Source organism: Eschrichtius robustus, chromosome 10 (genome assembly GCF_028021215.1).
Source record: "Eschrichtius robustus isolate mEscRob2 chromosome 10, mEscRob2.pri, whole genome shotgun sequence".
In the NCBI taxonomy this organism is placed as follows: domain Eukaryota; kingdom Metazoa; phylum Chordata; class Mammalia; order Artiodactyla; family Eschrichtiidae; genus Eschrichtius; species Eschrichtius robustus.
The window spans coordinates 20,712,311-20,735,498 of NC_090833.1; the positions used below are offsets into that span (position 1 = coordinate 20,712,311).

General features: G+C 44.3%; 1 protein-coding gene across 7 annotated transcripts; it reads left to right on the forward strand.

The window, feature by feature from the left end:
* Positions 1 to 2,217: 2,217 nt before the first annotated feature.
* On the forward strand, positions 2,218 to 23,166 carry WDR31 (WD repeat domain 31). Of its 7 annotated transcripts, none has more exons than XM_068552986.1 (11): positions 2,218 to 2,307; positions 5,267 to 5,363; positions 11,892 to 12,032; positions 12,471 to 12,603; positions 14,041 to 14,115; positions 14,833 to 14,977; positions 15,077 to 15,177; positions 16,369 to 16,436; positions 17,405 to 17,546; positions 19,116 to 19,278; positions 20,732 to 23,166. In XM_068552986.1, the coding sequence occupies exons 3-11, from the start codon at positions 11,920 to 11,922 to the stop codon at positions 20,890 to 20,892; spliced, it is 1,101 nt and encodes a 366-aa protein (XP_068409087.1). In that variant the 5' UTR covers positions 2,218 to 2,307; positions 5,267 to 5,363; positions 11,892 to 11,919; the 3' UTR covers positions 20,893 to 23,166. The 7 variants fall into 7 exon arrangements, with proteins under 7 accessions (XP_068409087.1, XP_068409083.1, XP_068409084.1 ...); XM_068552985.1 differs by lacking the exon at positions 2,218 to 2,307 and adding an exon at positions 2,367 to 2,460; XM_068552982.1 differs by lacking the exon at positions 5,267 to 5,363 and having other exon boundaries at positions 2,219 to 2,460.
* The last annotated feature ends 22 nt before the right edge of the window (positions 23,167 to 23,188 follow it).

Consider the following 23,188-nt stretch of genomic DNA (forward strand, 5'->3'; position numbering starts at 1 on the left):
AGATGGCCTGTAAGCTGAGGATAAATAGTTAGGCAGAGATAGGTGAGGGAAGTAAGGAGCCCTGGGCAGAGAGAACAGCTATGCAAGGATTCACAGGTGACAGCTGAAAAGCCAAGGAGCTGCAAGCAGTTTTGACCATTGTAGCATATAGTATGGGTGGTAGAGGTGGAAGATGAGGCTCAAAAGGTATATACCAAACCTTATAGACCTCATGAAGGAATTTGGATATTAGCTATCTGTTATGTATAAGAAACCATCCCAAAGCTTAGCGGCTTAAAATGGCAACTGTTTATTTGCTCACATTTCTGTGGGTTGGCAAATTGGGCTGGGCTGAGCTCAGCTGGACTGTTTTTCTGATGGTTACTCCTGGGGTCGCAGTCATCTGATTGCTCAGCTGGGGCTGGATGGTCTCAAATGCCATATGTCTGGCATTCAGTGCTACCTATTGGTTGGGCCATGTGTCTTAAACAGGCTTGCCTGGGCTTCTTCCCATGGTGGCAGTGTTCCAAGGTGAGAGCAGAAACTACTAGAACTTTTGAGGCTTAAACTCAAAAGTAACACAATGTCACTTCCACCACATTATACTGGTCAAAAGAAGTTACAAGGCCAGCTCTGATAGGAGAAGCTACAACAAATTTGTGGCCATTTAAATCCGTTATACCCTGGGATGATGTTGGCCTGAAACAGGGCAGTGGGTAGAGAGAAGTGGAGAGACTTTTATTTTCAGGATATTTTGGAGTCAGAATTGAGAGGTCTCGGGGTTTGTTCTGGAACAAAGAGGAGAGGGTGAAGTTACAAATGACTCCTAGATCCTTGGCTTGCGTGATTGATGAATGGTGGTGCCCAGTACTCAGAGAGAAAAGAGGAAGAACAGGTTTGCGGGGAAGATAATGTTTCCAGCGTGAGTCATGTCAAGGACGAAGTGTCTTTTAGACAGCTAGGTGGAGATGGGCAGGAAGCAGGTGTATATGCAGATCTAAGGAGAAGTCTGGCTAGAGATACCAATTTGGGAGTCTCAGGTGCCTTAAGCCTAAAGCATCTTCCAGAGGAGCTGCATCCCCAGAGCATATTATGGGCAGGCATCTGGTAAGTCAACTCTGTAGCTGCACTGAGCCTAGCCCAGTACCCCAGGGCAAAGCAATCAGTCTCTCCTGATTGCCAGGTTGTTATTGATTTCTAGGGAGAGTCCTCAGCTCTGAACTAGATCAATGTTGCAAGTGACAACAGCTCCTGTCAGGCGGGAGGTCTCCTAACAACAGGCCACTGACTAATAAAGTAATGAATGCATCAACACTGAGGCAGCATCAACAGGGGCTACAGGAACCCTGATGGAGAGGCTGTGGAGGGGATTCCTTCTCTGGGTTGGATGATAGACGCCATGGCCAGCCCTGACATTCTATGAAGGTACTTTTCCCTCACCATCCCAACCTCCGTTCCCACAGACACCTAACTTTCAGAAACTGCACAAGTCGTCACTGAAGGCAGTTCTGCTGGGAGATCAGCACTGCAGGAGGCACCTATTAGGGTGTGAAAGAAATGTTGGCTAAGGTCCTTGCCATTCATTCATTCATTCATTTGTTCATTCATTCAACAAACATTCAACAAGCCCTTAGCAAACCCTGTGCTCTGTACTAGGAATACAGAGATGAATAGTCTCTAGTCTAGAAGCAATTCGACTGCAACTACAAAAACCTTGTCTTGTAGCTTCTGTCAGTTTCCCGAACTGTCTTCCCATTGGACCTCAAGAAGTACTGCGGGGTCTCTTTGCTATGGTGATGGGCTATAAAGGTTTGATGAACGAAAGAATGAAAGGAATAGGGAAGTGGGAGACCCGGGGAAGTATACAAAGAGGGATCTCTGCCTGGGTGGTATCAAGGAAAACGCCAAAGAAATAAAGCAACATCTCTATCTGGACGAAGAATAAGTTAAAAGAGGACATTTATTAAGTGCTTTCTCCGTGGCTATTACAGTGATACCCTCTTTCCTTGGATTATATAGATTCTCTGGCAGCGCGGTCTTGGGCACATCGATCCTATTCTCTGGAACCTCGTCCACGCACTGTTGCAGTAAGAAAGCAGGGCGGGGCGCGCTCGGCTGGAACCCAGGAGACGTCAGGAGAGCGGAACGGCGGTTCGGCGGCCGGCGAGGGCGCCCGGAGGGTTTTCGCCGGAACTCCAGCCCTAGCGACGCGCGCCTTGTTGCTAAGGGCGGAGGCGTGGGAGGTTGTGGAGCTTGGAGGCCGCGGATGCCCTCCGGCTCGGCGTCCTCCGTCGGCCTCAGCTTCCAGCCCGACCGGCCGGCCGGAGGGTATGGAGTCCGAGGCGGGAGGAAAAGGCGCAGCTGGCGGGAGGGGAGGTGGGAGCCCTCGCTCTCTCTGAGCCGAAGCCGCTTACCTGGCCGAAGAGGGGAGCGGGTTCCCTTGGCCGGCCTTGCGTTGGGTGGCGTTACATCCAGTCTTGGGTAAATACCCCTCCACCCACTCCCACCCCCGACCCCCATCAAAAATAAGTTTTGGCCATACGCTTAGAGAGGGCGAGGGGCATTTGTGATCTGAACAGCCAGAAAGGAAAAACTGCGCACAGGTTGTCCCCAAAACTTGGGGCAACCTTGGGAGTTCTGACCTAGTACTGATTCCCTGAATGACTTTGGGCAAGATCCTCTTATTCTCTGAGCCTCGGTTTCCCCTATCTGTACCATTAGTGGGTCAAATCAGACCGTTTCCCACTTGCTTCTGGTTTTGTTTCTGTTTGAGCTTTGGTTTAGATTCCTTGGTCTTCCAGAGTGCAGTTTAGATGTGTGCAGAGGGAGATTTGGGGAGAGGGAAGGGGATATGAAATCTTCATTTACATGAACAGTGGACCAGGAGTCCAGCTGAATAAGGTCAAGTACCCCAGCTTCGCCACTGTGTGACCTTTAGCAACTCATGACTCTGAGTCCCAGTTTCTTCATGGAAAATGACAGGTGGATATATTCTGGAATATATCAAGGAATGTTGTACTGGAGAGTTAAAAGAGTGTTCTATGAGTTATGTTTAGAGTGACCACTGAGGGACTTCCCTGGCCATCCAGTGGTTGACTCCGAGCTTCCACTGCAGGAGGCACGGGTTGTATCCCTCGTCTGGGAACTAAGATCCCGCATGCGGCGCAGTGTGGCCAAAAAAAAAAAAAAATAGTGACCACTGAGTATCTCAAAGTCTTTGAAAAGCAGATTGGGGCAGAAATGGGTCCTGGGATTCAGATTTAGAGATTTAGGCCTGATTCCACCTTGGAACCAACAAGGATGTTGAGAGCCATATTGAGTTGCAGGGTTTCCCAAGTCCTCTGTAGCCTTTCCAGGCCTGATATCTGGGACAGGGCAGGGTAACCGCCCGAAGGATCTGTTGTTGGAGAGTTGCAAAGGGCTTCATGTTGTTGGGTCCTTAAAAAGCTTCTTGCCAAGCAGACTCTCCCACCTTAGTATTTCATTCATTCATTCATTCAAGAGATATTTGCCTTGCATCTGTTTTCCCAGGCTATGTTTAAAGTGCAAATACAAAAATGAACAAGACATTATCTCTCCTGTCAAGTATAGTGCATGTTCACAATATAAACCATGGCAGGTAACTGAACAGTATTTTCATTTCTTAGTCTATTCATAATAAATTACAACATGGACATTATTCAAGTACATATATTTTGTTCTCAAGACTTTAAATTGCCTTGCTATATAATATCTAACATAATGAACTCTTAGCCTTAGAGTGATCAGTCACTCTGGTCAGGAGACATCATTGGCTTCAGTTTAATATCCTCCAGACTCATTTCCACATGCATATGTTCTCTGTGTATATTTGTAATGTAAGTTTAATATATGTGTATTAAGAGTAGAATTAATAAGAGTGAAATTGCTGCTTTCAGCATTGCTATCACTGTTAATCTAGTGATCATGCTAGTAGTCGTCATTTGTTACTAACAGTTTGCCAGGTTGAACCAAGAGTTTAAAATGCACTAGCTTTTGCAGAGATGCAGTATAGTACGCTGGTAGGGAGCAAAGCCTCTGGAGTCTGAATGCCTGGATTCAGGTTTCAGCTCCGGCACTTATTTGCAACTTATTTGTAAACTTGGGCAAGTTACCTAACATCTCTGTGCCTGACTTTTCTCATCAGCAGAATGAGGATAGTAACAACATGTATCTCAGAGACTTGTGGAATAGATTAAATGAGTTAAATATAAAGCGCGTAAACGGTCCTTGGCACATTTTAAGCACTATTTTTAATCTTCACAGAAGCCCAATGATAGTTATTACCCATTTTACACGTAGGAAACTGAGACTTAGAGCGGCTCAGCAACTTGCCCTAGGCCGCAGTAGAACTGTAATTCAAACCTAGGCCTCATTTCAAGGCTAATACACCTAATTCAATATTATTCTGACTACTTTATGCTGCTCTTAATTATTAGAATAAGTCATGCCATCAATCAATAATTAGAATTTATTTGAATTCTTAAAATAGAGTTGTTGGGACTTCCCTGGTGGTCCAGTAGTTAAGACAACCTGCTTCCAACGCAGGGGGTGTGGGTTCGATCCCTGGTTGGGGAACTAAGATCCCACATGCCTCGGGGCCAAAAAACCAAAACATAAAAACAGAAGTAATATTGTAACAAATTCAATAAAGACTTAAAAAAAAAAATGGTCCACATCAAAATAGAGTTGTTAAAATGCAATAAAACTATGTTTCTTCTTTGTGGATATTGATAATGGAAATTCTGGGCCAGAAATCAGGAGCTCTACATAGTTAGAATTTTGAGCAAATGATGTTTCTGCCCACTTTCTCCAGATTTTTAAATAAAGAGTTTATATGTGATGATTTTGAAAAGCACTTCCATCTCAAATTCTATGATTCATACTTAATAAAGTATTATTTTAAACAGGAGAAATTGCCTTTCTCACAAAAACAGAAAGCCCTGAAGTAGGCAGTCACCTCTGAAGATTTTTGATGAACAGAAGTACTATGAGTAAAATAAAAATATTTACTGATGAATTTAAATACATCCTATTTTGCATATTTTAAAAATAGTTGTATAATTAACATTATGGTATAGTTTCCCTAATTATTGGAAATGTGCAATTATGAAATCTTGGAATTTTGCAAAATAGCTCTTCCTTTGTGAGGGAAAACTACACTTAATCTCTTTAATTAACAATCTCTTATTTACCTTGTAAATCTCCTTTCAGTGCAAACATATGCTTAGAGAAGAGATTAATTTAAGTGTCTTTTCGCTAATTACAGAGATTAGGAAGTGGCTGCCTGAACTATTTTCCAAAGGATAAACTTTACAAAAGTATTGAATACGGCAGCTCACCGAGAAGATCCTACTGGTTTGGGGGTAAGTAATTCTAAAGGTTTACTTTTCCTTAGAATGTCCCATGAATACACTTCAGATGGGAAGTATGGCTCTCAGAAGATACCAGCTAAGAATCCAATCAGTTTTAAGCAGAGCCAGTCCATTTATAGCATATGCAGTTTCCAGTGACCTAGATCTATGGATGGCATCTGTCCTTAGTTTGATGACAGTGTTGAAAAATGGGTTAGGTTGGCAGATAGGAAGCCCTGCAAGCTCTGTCTAACCACAAGCAATACAACATTCCAAGCTTTTTGAAAACTATCCTGAAATTTTTCCTGAGGGCATATTTGTGTTACCTGAAAAACTGGATTCCCCTCTTGGTGCGTGTCAAGCCAAAAGACACAACCAAGCCAAAGAGCTTGGAGAGAAGGAAGGATTTAGTACTTGCAGCAAGCAAGGAGAACACCAGGGATATTTCCCAAAACAGTGTCTCTCCGGAACAGCAAAATTGGGGAAGTTTTATGATAAGGGTGCATGCATATTTATGAAAGGGCTCAGGTGGTGTATGCATATTCATGAGGGGCTTGAACAGAGGAGAATTCAGCATAGAATTGGGGCAAAGGCTGACAGAGTTTCAGCTCTAGTTGATTGAAGTCATCAGGGTCAGCAAGGGTCAGCACCATCATTCCTTAAGTTCCAGTTAGTCTTGGGGTTGAGTGCTTGAGGGGGTTTTGGATCCTGCAAAATAGCTCAAGAATGTGCCTCAGGCTAACCTTTACCTTCAAAACAGAACTGGGAGTCTTTACAACTGAATTATTATCTCCCTGACCTGGTCAAGAGCGAGCCTTGTGGCCAGGCTTAGATCACAAAATGGCTTAGGCCTAAAATGGCTTCTCTTACGTCAAAGAAGTTATGTCTGGTTCCGTTCCTCTGGGGACCCTCTGCCCTGTCTGCCGACACTTGTGCTTGTTATAGAGAATCCTACAATGTCTGAACTAGAAGAGACTTTAGGTTCGCTATTTCACAACAAATGTGTTTGTCACACTGTGCAAGCCACTTGAAGTACAGAGAAGGATATTAGAATCCTTCCTCTTATGGAGCATATAGTCTACTAAAAATCATTTAATCTGGTATCCTCATTTATAGATGAGGAGGCTGAGGCACAGAGGGGAGGATAGAGGAGCTCAACGACACACAGTGAGATGAGGCAGGGCTGGGGCTAGAGCCCAGGGCTCTTGATGCCACTCACAGTGTTCTTTCCACTGCATTTGCTTCTATACTGGTGTCGACTTAAAAAATATTTACAACCTAAAAGTTGAGAGTTATATTTTATTCGGCAGGAATTTTTAGGACTTCAACCCGGGAGGCAGCATCTCAAGTAGCCCTGAGAGAACTGCTCCGAGGAGTCGAGGGGGGAGCTAGGATATATAGGAGTTTTGCAACAAAGGGCAGGTAGTCGGGAACATCAAAAGATTACTGTCAATTAAAGAAAACCATATATGTCAAGTTAAGGAATTTAGGGCTTTTCTAGGTATGGGAAGATGCAAGAGTCTGGGCTCACTGAAATCACTCTTTTTCTGGAAGATTTATTTATTATTTATTTATGTATTTTATTTATTTTTGGCTGCGTCGGGTCTTAGTTGCGGCATGCGGGATCTTTCGTTGCGGCGCGCCAGCTCTTCATTGTGGTGCGCCTGATCTCGGAGAGGCAGCAGTGAGTGGTGGTGTGAAGCGAGATCTTAATTCCCTGCCCAGGAACTGAACCTGGGTAGCCTGGATGAAAACCAGGAATCCTAGCCACCACAGCCCCTGGCTCTTGCCCCCAGTGAAAAATGCATTTCTCACGGAGGCAAAACTGTAAAAACAGGTACAAAGTTTATCGTTAGAGACATAGCACAGCAACAAGTGGGAGAGCACACAGAGAAAGTTTGTTAAGATAGAAGCAAGGCAGAGATGCACACCCGGAGAGAAAGGGTGTGGGCATCCTCCCTAATGAGGAGGAGCGCAGTAAAGAGGTGGTTAGGTCATTTATATAGGGCAGTTCTTCCGGTCTTTGTTTACCTTTGGCCAATTATCTGGTTTCTTTTTCCACACCTGACCTGCCTTAGGAGTCTCTACAACATGTGTGCGCAACGTTTTTCCAAGATGGATTACAGCCCAGAGGCCTATGGGACAGCCTTAGCATCACATATTATGGAGTGGTGCCCCCTCTTTTTTTTTTTTGGTCTTCATTGCTGTGTGCAGGCTTTCTCTAGTTGCGGCGAGCGGGGGCTACTCTTCGTTGTGGTGCGCGGGCTTCTCATTGTGGTGGCTTCTCTCGTTGCGGAGCATGGGCTCTAGGTGTGCGGGCTTCAGTAGTTGTGGCACGTGGGCTCAGTAGTTGTGGCTCGCAGGCTCTAGAGTGAAGGCTCAGTAATTGTGGCTCATGGGCTTAGTTGCTCCGTGGCATGTGGGATCTTCCCGGATCAGGGCTCAAACCCGTGTCCCCTGCATTGGCAGGCGGATTCTTAACCACTGTGCCACCAGGGAAGCCCCCCCCCCTTTTGACCCCCGAGGAGCCTTTCTGTGCATGTGCAATGTTTTCCATGCCCTAAGGATGTATGATCTCTTGATCTTTTAGCAGGGTTTAGTCCTACTCTGTCCCTGCCATAAAAATGTCCAATGTCCGGTTATTTACCCTATTTCTGTTGCTGGTTTTTATATTGAGGTGCAGATCTCGAAATATAGACAGGAGTCCGGTCATAAATGTGTAGTCCGGAGCCCGTTTGTCTCTTGCCTCAGGAAATGTAAATGGGGCTGGTAATGAATGTCCGGCCTGGAGCCCATCTTCTTCTCACCCCAGGAAGTGTGAACAGGAGGCCAGTTGTAAATGTCTAGCCTGGAGCCCATCTATCTCCTGCCTCATGCGGTCTTGTCACTAGTTGTGGCATGCGGGTTTTCTCTTCTTTAGCTGTGGCACGCAGACGCCAGGGCACATGGGCTCTGTAGTTTGGGGCATGCAGGCTCTCTAGTTGAGGCACAAGAGCTCAGTAGTTGTGGCACGTGGGCTTAGTTGCCCCGCCGCATGTGAGGTTCCCCGACCAGGACCCATGTCCCCTGCATTTTAAGGTGGATTCTTTACCACTGGACCACTAGGGCAGTCCCTGAAATCACTCCTTTGATATGCAGGATACTGGGGCCAGTATCCTGTGTTTTCATATCCTGAGTTTCCTCTGGGCTTACCAGCTCACCATAGGCTGTGGCTGCAATCGCTGATGACTGTGACATCCTTTGTTTACTGATATGGCAGGAAATATTCCATTTCTCACTGGTTACCTATTCCTGTCAGGAGGTCAATTCTGGCAACTTTCAAATGTAGGCTGAAATTCTTCTGGAAACTGTGGTGGGTTTTTTGTTGTTTTTTGTTTTAATTGTTTTTTTTTTTAATCTATTTTATTGAAGTATAGTTGATTTACAATGTTGTGTTAATTTCTGCTATACAGTAAAGTGATTCAGTTATACATATATATACATTCTTTTTCATATTCTTTTCCATTATGGTTTATCACAGGATATTGAATATAGTTCCCTGTGCTATACAGTAGGACCGTGCTGTTTATCCATTCTATATATTATAGTTTGCATCTGCTAATCCCAAATTTCCAATCCATCCCTCCCACACACACACACACACACACACCCCACCCCCGCTCCTTGGCAACTGCAAGTCTGTTCTGTATGTCTGTGAGTCTGTTTCGTAGATAAGTTCATTTGTGTCATATTTTAGATTCCACGTATAAGTGATATCATGTGGTATCACTTTCTCTTTCTGACTTACTTCACTTAGTATGATAATCTCTAGTTGCATCCATGTTGCTGCTAATGGCATTATTTCATTCTTTTTTATGGCTGAGTAGTATTCCATTATATATATGTACCACATCTTCTTTATCCATTCATCCATTGATAGACATTTAAGTTGTTTCCATGTCCTGGCTATTGTAAACAGTGCTGCTATGAACATTGGGGTGCATGTATCTTTTCGAATTATAGTTTTCTCCGGATATATGCCCAGGAGTGAGGTTGCAGGATCATATGGCAACTCTATTTTTAGTTTTTTGAGGAACCTCCATACTGTGGAAAGCTGTGGTTTTTAAAGGGAATGATATGGGACTTCCCTGGTGGTCCAGTGGTTAAGACTTCGAGCTTCCACTGCAGGGGGCCCAGGTTCAATCCCTAGTCGGGGAACTAAGATCCTACATGCCATGCGGCCAAAAAAAAAAAAGGTAATGATGTGATGGAGAATACTTGGTGAGTTTTAGCTGCTGTTTCTCCCTGTAGACTGTTCTTCCTAGAATTAGGTAGGCTGGTCATGCCCATAAGAGACTCATCTCCTAGAATTTCTTTAAGCAGAGCCCCAGAAGAGATGGGGACTGGGTTCTCCCACCTCCACCCTCTGGCATCTCAGGGGACAGCTAGTTGCAGAGGAATATTACCCAGCGTAGCTGAGATTAGGTCCTAGTCACGTACCTTCAGTCCTAGCAGATGTCCACACTGGCCGCATCTTCTGGTCTCTTTTTTTTCTCTGTTTCACCAGCAACCAGTATAGGACCTGCACAGATTAGGTGCTTAGGGGGTGTTTCCTGAATGAGTGTATGCATGAGTATCTCTCTTTCTCTTTAGTTCTCGCCTAGTTAGTTGTTGGGGGTGATGCAAGTAAATCTAGAAAACATTTAATAATTCTTTTTATTTGAATATAGTGTATCATCCATTATTGACATTATTTAATTTCTAGGCCAGTGGTTCTCAAATTTTTTGGCCTCAGGACTTCCTTGAACTCTTAAAAATTACTGGGGACCTCAAACAGCCTTTGTTTATATAACTTGTAGATTGGATTCTACTCTGCCACCTCCTTTTGACATTAAAACTGAGGTATTTTTAAAATATTTACATATCAACTCATTAAAAACAAAACTATTGCATGTAAACATAACAATTTTATGAAAAATAAACATACTTTTGAAAACACAAAAAATTTTGGTTGGAAGAGAGTGGTATTGTTTTACATTTTTGCAAATCTCTTTACTGTTTGGCTTAAACAGAAGACAGTTGGGGTCTCATATCTGCTTCTGCATTCAACCTATTGCAGTATGTTGTTTGGGTTGTAGTATAAGAAGAAAATCAGGCCTCACAGAGAGACATAGTTGGAAAAAGGAGGATCTCATAGACTCCCTGAAAGGTCTCAGGAATCCCCAGCAGTCCTGAGATCACACTTTGAGAACTGCTGGTCAGGTCATTAGCTGTATTGTCTCATTTAGTGTCACTGTCTCCCACATCTCATTCTTACTACAGAATAACCTCATGACCCTGGCACACTGATTTAGAGAAGTGTCACAGGGAAATTATTTAATAGCAATCCGGCAAGCTAGGAAGGTTATATAGCCTTTTAGAATAACTAAGGCTCTTTTTCAAGAAGCTTTATTACTGGTGTAAATTATTCTCTTTCTCTCTTTTTTTTTTTGGCCACACCTTGTGGCTTACAGGATCTCAGTTCCCTGACCAGGGAATGAACCCGGGACACAGCAGTGAAAGCCCGAATCCTAACCACTAGGCCACCAGGGAACCCCCTCATTATTTTCAAATACACACTCTTAGTATTTATTTTATTATGGCAGAATATATTTACATAACATACAATTTATTATTATTTATTATTATTATTTAGTACATAGACAACGTTATGCAACCGTCACCACTGTCTAGTTCCAGAACATTTTCATTGCCCCAAAGGCAACTTTGTACCTATTAAGTTGCCACTCTCCATTCCCCCATCCCTTGGCAACCACTAATCTACTTTCTGTCTCTATAGATTTGCTGATTATGGATATTTCATATAGATGGATTCATACAATATGTGGCCTTTTGTGACTGGCTTCTTTTGCTTAGTATTATGTATTCAAGGTTCATCATGTTATACTATGTATCAGTACCTCATTCCTTTTTTTTTTTTTTCCTCTGCTGGGCCACGCAGCTTGCAGGATCTTAGTTCCCCTACCAGGGATTGAACCTGGGCCCTTGGCAGTGAAAGCGCAGAGTCCTAACCACTGGACTGCCGGGAATTCCCAGTACTTCATTCCTTTTTATGGCTGAATAATATTCATTGTATGTATAAACCTCATTTTGTTTATTCATTTATCTATTGATGGATATTTGGGTTGTTTTCACCTTTTGGCTATTGTGAACAGTGCTGCTATGAACATACATGTATAAATTTTGGTTTGAACACCTGTTTTCAATTCGTTGGGCTATATCCCCAGGAGTAGAATTGTTGGATCACGTAGTAATTCTATGTTTGACTTACTGGGAAACATCTTAATATTTTCAAAATTAGTTTTGTTTTTGCTTTTGTTTATCTGCTAACGCTGTATTGGAGGATGCATTCCCAGGGCCATAAGAGTGAGGCAGGAAAAGGAGGAAAGCAAATACCTACAGTTTGTCTTTTTCAAAAAAAGGATTTTTACATAACCATACTACCTACGATTATTGTGCCTAACACAGTTAACAGTGTGTATTCTTCTTTTTACTAAACAGGAAACACAACTTCCAGCAGCCACATGGGATGCTACTCAGGTGCCATCTGAAACGAGCTCTTCCCCAGAAGGTCTCATGCAGGTTCTGTGCAGTGATGGGGAAACTGCAGAGCAAACTCAAATACAGCACTTATAAATACAGGTACAGCAGTCCTCCCTTGAGTGGGATCCCAAGTTTTATGCCGCGTTACAATTCTCCACTAAAGAAAGAGAGGGCCCAGAGCCATCGTTGATGACCTTCCCTGAACAGTCAGTTTGGTCTGTTTCCTTTTGGATAAGAAACATCTTAGTAGATAGTGTCTGCAGCCACAGAGAGAGGGGCCCTACATCTTTGGGAATCATCTCTAGAGTGAGCAAAGACTCTGGGCTTCTTCCTTTATCAGATTCCAGTCATTCACTCATTCTGAGCACTTACAGAGTTAATAATACCATTTCTGGTGATGTCAGCGTGTCTCCTTTCTCTACTCCTTTTCTGTCTTTCTCCTCAGCCTGGATTCCTACCATAGCCCACACTCTTTTTCCCCTTGCTCCACTGTGCACCCTATGCCATTGGGCCCCTCATTTTCCATCCTCTCTTTAGCAGGCCCGATGGATTTAGAGACGAGAGAATTCAAACTAAAGCTTTTCAAGAGTATAGCCCAGCTCACGTGGATACCGTCTCTGTTGTTGCTGCTCTGAACTCAGACCTCTGTGTCTCCGGAGGAAAAGATAAGGTGGGGTGTGCAGTGCTTCCCAGGGAACCAGCTTATTGCAGAGAAGGGAAGGGAAGGGAACCCTGCATTTCTGGCAGCAACGTTGAGTAGTGTTAAAAATATGGGCTTTAGAATTAGAAAGACTGGGTTTAAATTCCTGCTCTGCAACTTCGTTTACTTTGGACAAGTCTTTTAATTTTCTTGAGCTTCAGTCTCCTTATCTATTAAATGGGGATAGTAACGCCAACTGCACAGGACCGTTGTGAGGACTGAATGGTAAGACGCTTGGTACTCTGCCAGACCACCCACATGATTTTTATAAATGACAAGTATCATTATTCCAGCCTGTCCATTTGTAACCTACCTGCAGACACAGGAGTTATTTATCAACAAAAGGAAACTTCTAGTCTCTTTTATGCCTCTCTTTTGCCAAAATGTCTACATTGGTGTGCATTGTGATTCCTCCCATTGTCACTTTAAATCTCTTTGCTTTCTCTCCCTCGTATTTGGATCTACTGTAGCACTCAGACCTAGGCTCTTGCTGGCAAAAATGTTGATTATTTTGTAATAAATAATGCCTCTAATTTTCAGTAGCCATTTAGAATCTTCAAATTCCATTTTCATACTGTATTTCCTTGATTCTAAGATGCACGTTTGTACATTTTAACACCTCTGAAATCAGGATGCATCTAAAAATTGATGATATCACCATTTAATTGGCAGCATTTTGTCTTAACATCTATATCATCTTAGACATGAAATTTTATTTATATGATCCTCACCTGTGAGGGGTAGATAGAGGAAGGATTATCCTCTGTTTTGCAGATTAAGAAACTGGGATTTAATTAGGTCAAGTGCTAACACGCTCCTTATTCCCTAGCAATGAACTACAGAGACTGGGCCAGAGAATGCTCTGAAATCCTGTTTAGGGGGAGAAATACAATAAAATAATAAAGTATATACCTGGAAAAAGGATGGAAAGAAAATTTTAACAATGATTCTCTCTGGCAGATGGGATTATGGATGAGATTTTTTGAAATTAAAAAAAAAAAAGTATGATCTGTTTCACAACAATGTGAATATACTTTTAACACTACTGAACTGTACACCTAAAAATGATTAAGATGGTAAATTTGAAAAAAAAAATAGTATGATACAGTTTTAGGGAAAAAAATCTAATCCCATGTAGATTTTCCTTCAGGATCTACAACCAGAAGAACCTCAACCTAAATCAGTTCCCCCAGGGGAGTGTTATCCCAAACCCATCAGTAAGGTTCAGAGGAGTGGCCCAGTGGCTTGGGGAGAGACAGAAGAACTCAAAGTAGGGGGGCATAAGGACCGAACAACAATAAAACCTTGACAGACAGGGAGAAATTAGGTAGAGAATGAGGTAAAGGCTTGTTGTTTCAGTTAAACTAAAATTCAGTTCAACTAAAATATTCTAATGACTCTCTGCAGACAGTTGTGGCCTATAACTGGAGAACTGGAAATGTGGTGAAAAGGTTGAAAGGACATGAGCGTGAAATCACGAAGGTAATTGTCATATGATTATTATCATGGAGGGAATTTGGAATTGAATAAAGGAATGTCTAATAGCTCTAGGTAGTAAGAGTGATTGAATATTCAGTGTTAAGGAAAAATGCTGGGGCCTCATCTGATGGTGTGAAGCCCTACTCCAGGAAAAGCAGAGCAAACCATTCACTTAGCTATTGTTACAGGTATAGTAGACACAATTTTTGTTTCATTATTAAGCCCTTCATAGCCCAAGTGAGAAATAGAGAAAGCTGAGATTAACTCTCTCTGACATATCCTAGCCTAACAGGGTCTTGTATTGAAGGCTTACTGAGTGTTTACTATAGCTAGGGAAATGACAAACTCTCCATGCTCAGGAACCTTTTAGTCTAGTTGGGGAAATTTTTAAAAAGCCAACAACAGTTAAATAAAAATTAATTTGTTAAAGAGCATTACAGGGTAGACTGAGCTTCCAGAGAAAATGATAATGTCAATTTATATAACTCGCCTCTCTGAAGCCCACCTAAATGAACTAAAAATTCAGATGCAAACTCCATCATAATGAAACTAAGCATCAGCGACAATCACATAGCACAGAATATACTTACCTACCAGGTACAGTGCATTTGGAACCAGCCTGAGAAAGAACTCCAGGCTCTAGCACTCTTATCTCCAGCTCTTTTTCCCATTTTCAAGTCCAATGAAACAAACACACTGGAGCTTTTTTGTCTTGAGCAGATAGCTTGTATTCACAAATCAGGCCAGTTCTTCAGTGCCTCTCGCGACAAGACGGTCATGATGTGGGACTTGCAAGGCTCCTCACAACCAAGGCAGCAGTTCTCCGGCCACACCATGGTGGTCACTGGATTGGCTGTGAGTCCAGGTAAGGTAAAGCTGATCTCTTCCCAACACCGTTGTACTTTCTGAAAAGTCCTGTTCCAGGCCTATCTCATGGACCATATTCTTGCCACTGTTTCCAAAGACACATCACAGCTGTGCACTGGCTCTCGTGACAACACCCTGCTTCTGTGGGACATGGGGACCGGACAGTGTGCAGAGAGAGCGTCAGTCTCCAGGAACCTGGTACGAACTCAAACTTGGTACAGAGCAGGGCAGCAGGAGGGAGCATGGGGTGAGGAGGGGCCTGGGAAAGAGATCAGGAGACGCATGACCAGGCATTAGAGGCTTGGGTCCTAATTATTGCTCACCCCCCAACTCTCTGTCAGACCCCGGCCTCTCAGGGTTATTGGATTAGATGATCTCTTAGGTTCTTCTACCCCAGAGAACAACTCCACTAGTTTATATTGGAGTTTTAAATGGTGTCCTCACTTATTCCTTCAAAACATAGTTATTCCATATCTTCTGTGGACCCGATACTGTGCCAGAAGCAGGGTTAGTGACCCAGGGCACAGTCCCTGGGCTCCAGGAGCTCACAGTTTATGCTTATTGTGTGTTCTGTATATGTAACATTATGCAGAGAAATAAGCATGACCTTTTGCTGTATGTGTAATTTCCTCTGCTTATGAAGACCAGTGTTTTCTGGTAGCAAACTGGTATATCAACTCCACAGCCTTTGGGGTCAGTCATACCTGGATTCAAATCATGGATTCCTTACTTTTTAGGTGTGCTACCCCAAGAAACTTACTTAGAGTTTCAGTGTCTTCATTTATACAATGGGGAGAATTATATCACCTGACATGGTAATGTCCTTTAGTGGTTGTCAAATGTCAGTCATAGTCATCTTTTCCAGTTTTGAAGACAACTGCCCATGGAAACATGTGCTTGCCCTGTGCCCCTCCATATTTGTGCAGGTTTCTGGAAGAAAAGAAAATCGTGTTACCCTGGGTTGTTCGGAAAACTGTTTCATGTCTGTCCAGCAGGGGCTGCAGGGATAAAGCAAAACGAGAACACTCTTCCTGAACCCTATGAGGCCTCGAGCTAGGGTTTCATTGGTCCCACTTTAGAACAGTGGCTGCTCTCCTTAGGTGCCACCCAGCCAGCGGTGTTTGGGTTTCAGGCACTCTAAGAGTGCCTGCATGCATTTTTGGGTTCACAACTGGCCCAGCTGCTTCCATTGCTGCTGATAACCTAGGAACTGCAGGTCGAGCATGACTGGTGGGAATCTGCAAAACATAAAATCCCTCTTAAGTCAGATGTGCTAGGTTCAGCATCTTTGAGAAGTGATGGCAGAGATGCTATTTAGCGAAACTTACAGGAATTACAGCAGAGGAATGACATGGTATGGAGAAGTTTTGAAAATTTTGCTTCTTCCAGGTCACTCACCTGTGCTGGGTCCCCAGAGAACCTTATATACTCCAGACCTCTGAAGATAAAACCATCAGGTGGGCTTACTAAGCAGCAAGAAAGTGTTTCTGGTGAAGGTTTGTGGCTCCCATGCTTACATAACTCTGTTCCTACTCTGCTTCTCCACATTGCTTCTCCTTCCACCCCTCTGCCCCTCGCCAGTGCTGGGGTCTCTCTGATCTGGCCCCATGGATCATGTGGATAGAGGTTGAGTGGCAGGAGGTCAGCTTGTTCTGGCCGGTTTCCAAGCAGCTGATTCTGCCAGCGCCCACTGTGGAAACGTATTCAGAGTAACCTCAGAGTCAGTTACTCACTCGTCCCACCCCTTCAAGTGGCCCTTGCTTGGCTCCATATGTTCTCAATCACTCAGCCCTCAGGTGAAGCCCTCCCTGGGGAGCAGGGTCAGAATCACCATCAGGCAAGTCAGATGAAGTAAATCCTTCTTAGACTAGAAAGCATGACTAGAAACTTTGGATCTCAGAAGAGATTCAACTTAGAAAATGGTAGGCAGGAGATGAAGAGGTAAAAATGAGACAAGAGGCAAAACAAAACAGTCCCAGTAGACCCCATGGCTCAGGTTGGCCAAGACCTGTAAATCTTTTGTATCTGATTCTGGAATGATGACTGCTCCTCTCCATCATGATAAGTATCTTTAAAATTTTTTTTTAAATCACAGACACAGAAATATTCTCTTGTCTGTTGAAAGTCGTATCCCAAAGGACCAAATTAACGAATTAACTTGTACAATTAAGATACTTGGTCTAAATTCCTGTTAATTAGATCTCAAAATAGAAAGAACTCAGATGTCATTCAGTTTGGTTATTTCCTGCCAGCTTTGGAGTCTCTGAGATTGATCTGGTTCACGTTGCTGTTTTTAGGTAAATCACGGCGTTCCATTCTGACTGGCCAAAGCAGCAAAGAGCCAAGACTTTGACGTTAGCAGGCTATTACAGGTGCCTTTCAGCACATTTACTATAAACCCATTCCCTGCTGTAATTTCTTTCAGATTATGGGACAGTCGGGGGCTGCAGGTAGCTCATATATTTCCCGCAAAGCAGCACATCCAGACCTACTGCGAGGTCAGTGAGGATGGACACAAGTGTATCTCCTGCAGCAGCGGCTTTGGAGGGGAAGGCTGTGAAGCCACGGTGAGAGACTGTGCAAGGTCCAGGTGTTTGGTTGCTGATGAGAAATGACTTCCTCTGGCTTCATGCCTGTACGGGGCTACACAGGCAGGCTCTACTAATGCCTCAGGCCTATTCCAAGTGCATACTGTCAGTGATCCTTTGCATTCCAGACACTTCTTTCAAGAAACCACCATTGTCTAAGCTCTCTGCATTGGTCGCAGAAAAGAGGAATGTGATGAGAGTCAAGATAGGAAGGTGTTAAATACAGAACCAGCCTATTAATGTCCCTACTCCCAACAGAGCGTAGAAAGGGGAGGGACTGTTTGAAGAACCAAGTGTGTTCCCACTGTACGTGTGGTCACAGTAAAGGAGTTCAAGCTCTTCAGGAAGTTTGGAGCTCTAGTGTTGGTTGAGGGCCCACCCATCCCTAACCCATATACCTTTCCTTGCAGTTAATTTTGGGATAGATTGCCTAGGCTCCTCCAAAGTACCTTGGATTCCTTTCTTTCTTTCTTTCTTTCTTTTTTTTTGGTTGCACCACACAGCTTGCAGGATCTTAGTTCCCTGACCAGGGATCAAATCCGTGCCCTCAGCAGTGAAAGCACAGAGTCCTAACCACTAAACCACCAGGGAATTCCCAGTACCTTGTATTTCTAATTGTAAAATATCAGTTAAAAGGCTTATCTATAATCCAAATAGGACAATTACAGTTCCCATTTTATTGGACACTTACTATGTGCAAGGCACTGGGCTGAGCACATTATAGTGCATTATCTCATTTAATCCTTAAAACAACCTTGTGAGTTAGGTATTATTATAGTTCCCATTTTACAGATGAGGAAATAGAGGCACGGCAAGTTGAAATCTCTTGTACAAGACCACACTTCTAGTAAATGGTAGGTTGAGGTGTTGAATCCCAGGCTATTGATGTAGTATCTCTTCTCCAAGCTAAGCATTTCCAGCTCTTATAATTGTTCCTTGGATGACACGGTGTCCAGTGATTTCATTATTTTTTGGGCACAATTCCATTTGCTCTTGTCTATGAGCATTATTCTCCAGGTGTGGTCTGATTTGTATCAACAAGAGTGGTCTGGCAGGACTATCGTCTCCCTTGTTATAGAATCTAGTCTTCTTATACCAAGATTCAGTGTCTAGGCATTAAATCGGAAGGTCTGCACCTGTATTTACTTATGAGAAGGTGCTCCTAACTATGGGGCCCCACAGGACCCACAGATGCCAAGAGGCTGATATAAGGCAGCTCTTGAGCTGTCATAGAAGAACCCCATTCTGTCCCATCGTGCTACAGGACTTGGAGCTTTCACTAACCATGATGATAATAATGAAGGCAACAACCCTCTGGCACATCCTTAACCTGGGTTGTTTGAGACATAGTTGTTGCTGAAATAGTCACTGCATGGCTGGATGCTTGGGTGTGTGGATGGGATGGATGAAGATAAGGGTGTCTGTGAGGAGGTAAGTGGAGGGAATAGGTGCATCATGAGACGCCGGGGAGAGGATATCAGTGAATGAAGCATGTCTAAAGCTGGGGAAATATGTACGTGTGAGCCAGCCTCTGTCATTACTTTGCAGTTGTGGGACCTAAGGCAGACGCGGAACAGAATCTGTGAGTACGAGGGGCACTTCCAGACTGTAGCATCCTGTGTCTTTCTACCAAGAGCATTAGCCTTGATGCCTGTGATTGCTACCTCATCGCATGACTGCAAGGTGAAGATCTGGAACCAAGACAGTGGAGGTAAGGAGCCTGCTGTTAATGCTTCTCAAAGATACATGAAGTCCTACAGGCTTCCTTAAAACTCTTTCTTCCATTGCTCAGCATTTACAAAGCCACCCATGTCCTGCCACTGCCCAGTCCCATAGTGGTAAAGAGACGACACCAAGGGCTTCCCTGGTGGCGCAGTGGTTAAGAATCCGCCTGCCAATGCAGGGGACACAGGTTCGAGCCCTGGTCTGGGAGGATCCCACATGCCGCGGAGCAACTAAGCCCCTGTGCCATAACTACTGAGCCTGCGCTCTAGAGCCCACGAGCCACAGCTAGGAGCCCACGCACCGCAACTACTGAAGCCCACGCGCCTAGAGCCCGTGCTCCACAACAAGAGAAGCCACCGCAACGAGAAGCCCGCGCACCGCAGCAAAGAGTAGCCCCCACTCGCCGCAACTAGAGAAAGCCCGTGCGCAGCAATGAAGACCCAACGCAGCCAAAAATAAATAAATTTAAAAAAATATATATAGAAATAGCTCATAAACAATCACAACAAATAAACTTTAAAAAAAATTAAAAAAAAAAAGAGATGACACCAAGAGGCCAGAATCTCTGTCCAATCTCTGCTAGGAGCTGTCACCATGTAACCCCTGGTATCATGTTGTACAGATTCGTTCCTGAGAGCTCAAATGTATTTTGATTCTTTTATTCTTTCTACCTGAAGTTCCTCATCTGGTTTTAACTTGTGATGCTCAAAATGTCTGGAAAAGAGAACAAGAATTGCCATTTTAAAATTCATTTTCAAGGACTAAAATGAGAGCCTTAGCTCAGAGGGCGTGAAGTGGGGTAAGGATAGTCTCAGAAAGACTCTGCCCTCTCTTGACTCTGCAGCTAAGGTTTGGGATCGCAGTAAGGTAGCGACACTTCAAAGCACCAGAGAAAAAGATGTTTAGGGAACAAGCTGCCCAGAGTCCTTGATGCAGTGGTGCGCTGGAACCAGCTCCTACTGGCTGATTATTAAATATTCAGGAATATTTAATATGGTCGTGGTGGGAGTATTTACACCATGAAAACTGGCAAATGCTATGAATGAAGGTAGTTTTTTTTTCCTTCCAAAAAGCCAGTTTACCAGCACCTCACTGCCTCCGTGCTATTCTGTCCTGGACACTGGCTTCTGCCAGACACAGGAATAACATTAATTTAGAGAAGGGTAGCATTTTAACATGGCCTTGCAGTGAGGCCCCAGTTGTCCAACCTACTTCCAGGTGGTGTATGTCCTGTTGGGTCCACGTGCCATTCTCTAGAGTTGATGTCTTGGGGTTGACTTCCCCGCTGGTGCACATTCCTCTGAGGCACGCAGTGCCTCTCTCATCTGGGTTAGATGCACATAGCACGTGCTTTATTTCTGGGGGTTTCTTACAAAGACACTGCCTTTCATGATATGTGCACTCTTGGCCTAACGTGCTGGTTCCCCCTTCCTCCCCAGCCTGCCTTTTCACCTTGTCTCTGGATGGATCAGGACCTTTGACTTCCCTGGCTGTGGCTGACACCGTCTCCTTATTGTGTGCAAGTTTCAGCAGAGGAATTCGCTTACTCAGGGTGGACCATAGCCGAGGGCTGGAACTGCAGGAAGTGGCAGGATTCTGAGGCCAAGACACCTTCACTGGACAATAGCAAACTGTGGCCCCTTCTTACTCAGTGTGACTTTGTGTTTTTCCACGTTCTCTTGGGAGGGCCATGTGGAACTGGTGTTCTTTGCTTAGGCTCCCTTGGAAGGTATATCAGTGTTAGAAGTCAATTTAAGTCTAGTGGTTCAAAATCAGGTGCAGAGATTAGAAATATGGACTCAACCATAAGGTTCTCAAACTAAGTTAACTCCAAATGCAATTTTTAGTGAGCTTTGGGGACTGCTCTTCAAAAAAAAGTTTATGGGCCTCTCGCTTTCTGAGATGGCCCACACTCTGTCCGTGGCGTGTGTTTCTCCCAAGGCTGTCTCGCCTTCTGAGACAGACCGCGTTCTGTCTATGGAATGTGTATCTCTCTCTAAAAAAAAGTTTATGGCTTGGAATGATGACCTGTAGGTATAAGAGTGATAGGCCTCTGTCTGTGAGAGTCAGAACACAGGTCTGAGTCTATTGAACTGACCTTTTCCATGTCTCCACGAAAGAAGAAAATGCAGCGGAGAGAGAAACTCAGTTTTGGTTGCCTCGCAATTATCTAGATGGGAAAGAATAGTGCAGCTCCATGGAGGAAATGGATTGTAGACATGAGATTAAGCTCTAATCACAGCCCCTCAGCACTGTGAAGAATCAAAGTTAGGGCAAGAAAGCAAAAGCCTTGGCTTCTACTCGGCGTAGTCGCAGAGGGGAAGTGGCAAATCCCTAGACCTGTGCTAGGGCTACACGAACACAAGACCTGCACTGGCGTGAAGAGGCCGACCACCGCAGCGCCTCGCCCACAGTTAGACGAGTTATCAAACCCGTTCCGTGGATAAGAAAACGGAGAGATGAAGGCTAAAAAAATTGCATTTGTATATTTTAACATTTTTACTTAGTTTTATATAACTCTTTCTGGGGAATGGCCAGAATAAGGCAAAGGGAATCTCTGCAACAACGATGGAACATATAGAAAAAAGCAGAAAGATGGATTCAACTGTGCCAGCCACTGAGCCCCCCTCGGTGAGGAGGGGCAGGATGCTCGGCTCTGTCTGTGTGGCCCCCGGGAGCTCAGTCCCCAGCCTGGTGCTCACAAGCCTGCTTTCCTCCAGGAAACAGTCACTCCTGCCGTCAGGCAGGTCCATACCTAAGGCAGCTGAGGCCTGGAGAGTCCCTTTCTGATGAGTCCCAAAGAAAGATTTAGCATTCATCCTCTCTGGCCCCTGCCTGTCCCTGATACCAGTGGCTGACAGCCATCTTCCTTGTCCCCTCCTGCTCCTCTTTGGGGCCACCTCCCCCATGCTGCCCTCCAGTCACGAGGCAGGAGAATCTTAAGCTCGTGCAAAGCGTCAGACCTGAATTGGACTCTCGATTTCCCCATTTAGCTGGATGATCTTGGGAAAGTTATAAAACCTCAGTTTCCTCACTTACAATATGGAGCTTCATAATCAGACGTTTTTTACAGGGCTGTTCCGAGGATCCGACTGTGTTAAATGCCAAGCAAGCTAGTGGGTGCTTACAAATGGCAGCCACAAGTCCTTACCGCCCGCTCTGTCCAGACTAAACGCTCACACAACACATTTACCACGCCTTCACCCATTCTCCTTAGATGGTATTTTCTAAACCTTTAGCCATGGTTCAGCTTCCCTGTGATTCCCTAAGTTATGGATCTTAGAGCTCTGAAAGGACAAAGTGGGTGGTGGGAGAGGAAGCTGCATCGTTGAGCACCTACAGGTGGCTGAATACATGTATCCTCACTGCAGCTGTGTTATTCCCATGTCACAGATGAGGAAGCTGAGGCCCAGGGACATCCAGTCCTCTGCCCGAGGTTACACGCGTGGGGAAGAAGGGGAGAACTGAGATCTGGGCCTGGGCCTGCCTGACTTTCCTCCTCACCCCTTTGCCTCTGCATGATGTCTCAAAGTTCATTTTAGAAATTTGTAGGCCATGACATTGTGTATTTTCTGGACCAGTTATTAACTTTTTGGCTCCAAGGAGATCCTCCTGGCCAGGTGCCTGGGAGCAGTAGACAGGTGTCTCGGGGAAAGTCCTAGCAAATCCTGAACTATTAGTGCTACAGGTGAGCCTTTCTTCTAGAAGGAAGACAGAAAATCCAAGGGAGTGGTTGGGAGGGGTCCCAGGAAAGGGGAACAGCGGGAACATATGTGAGAAAATAGAAGGGCTCTGATGAAGTAGCCCAGTTCTATTACCAATAAAATTGTTTCCCGGGCTTCCCTGGTGGCACAGTGGTTAAGAATCTGCCTGCCAACACAGGGGACACAGGTTCG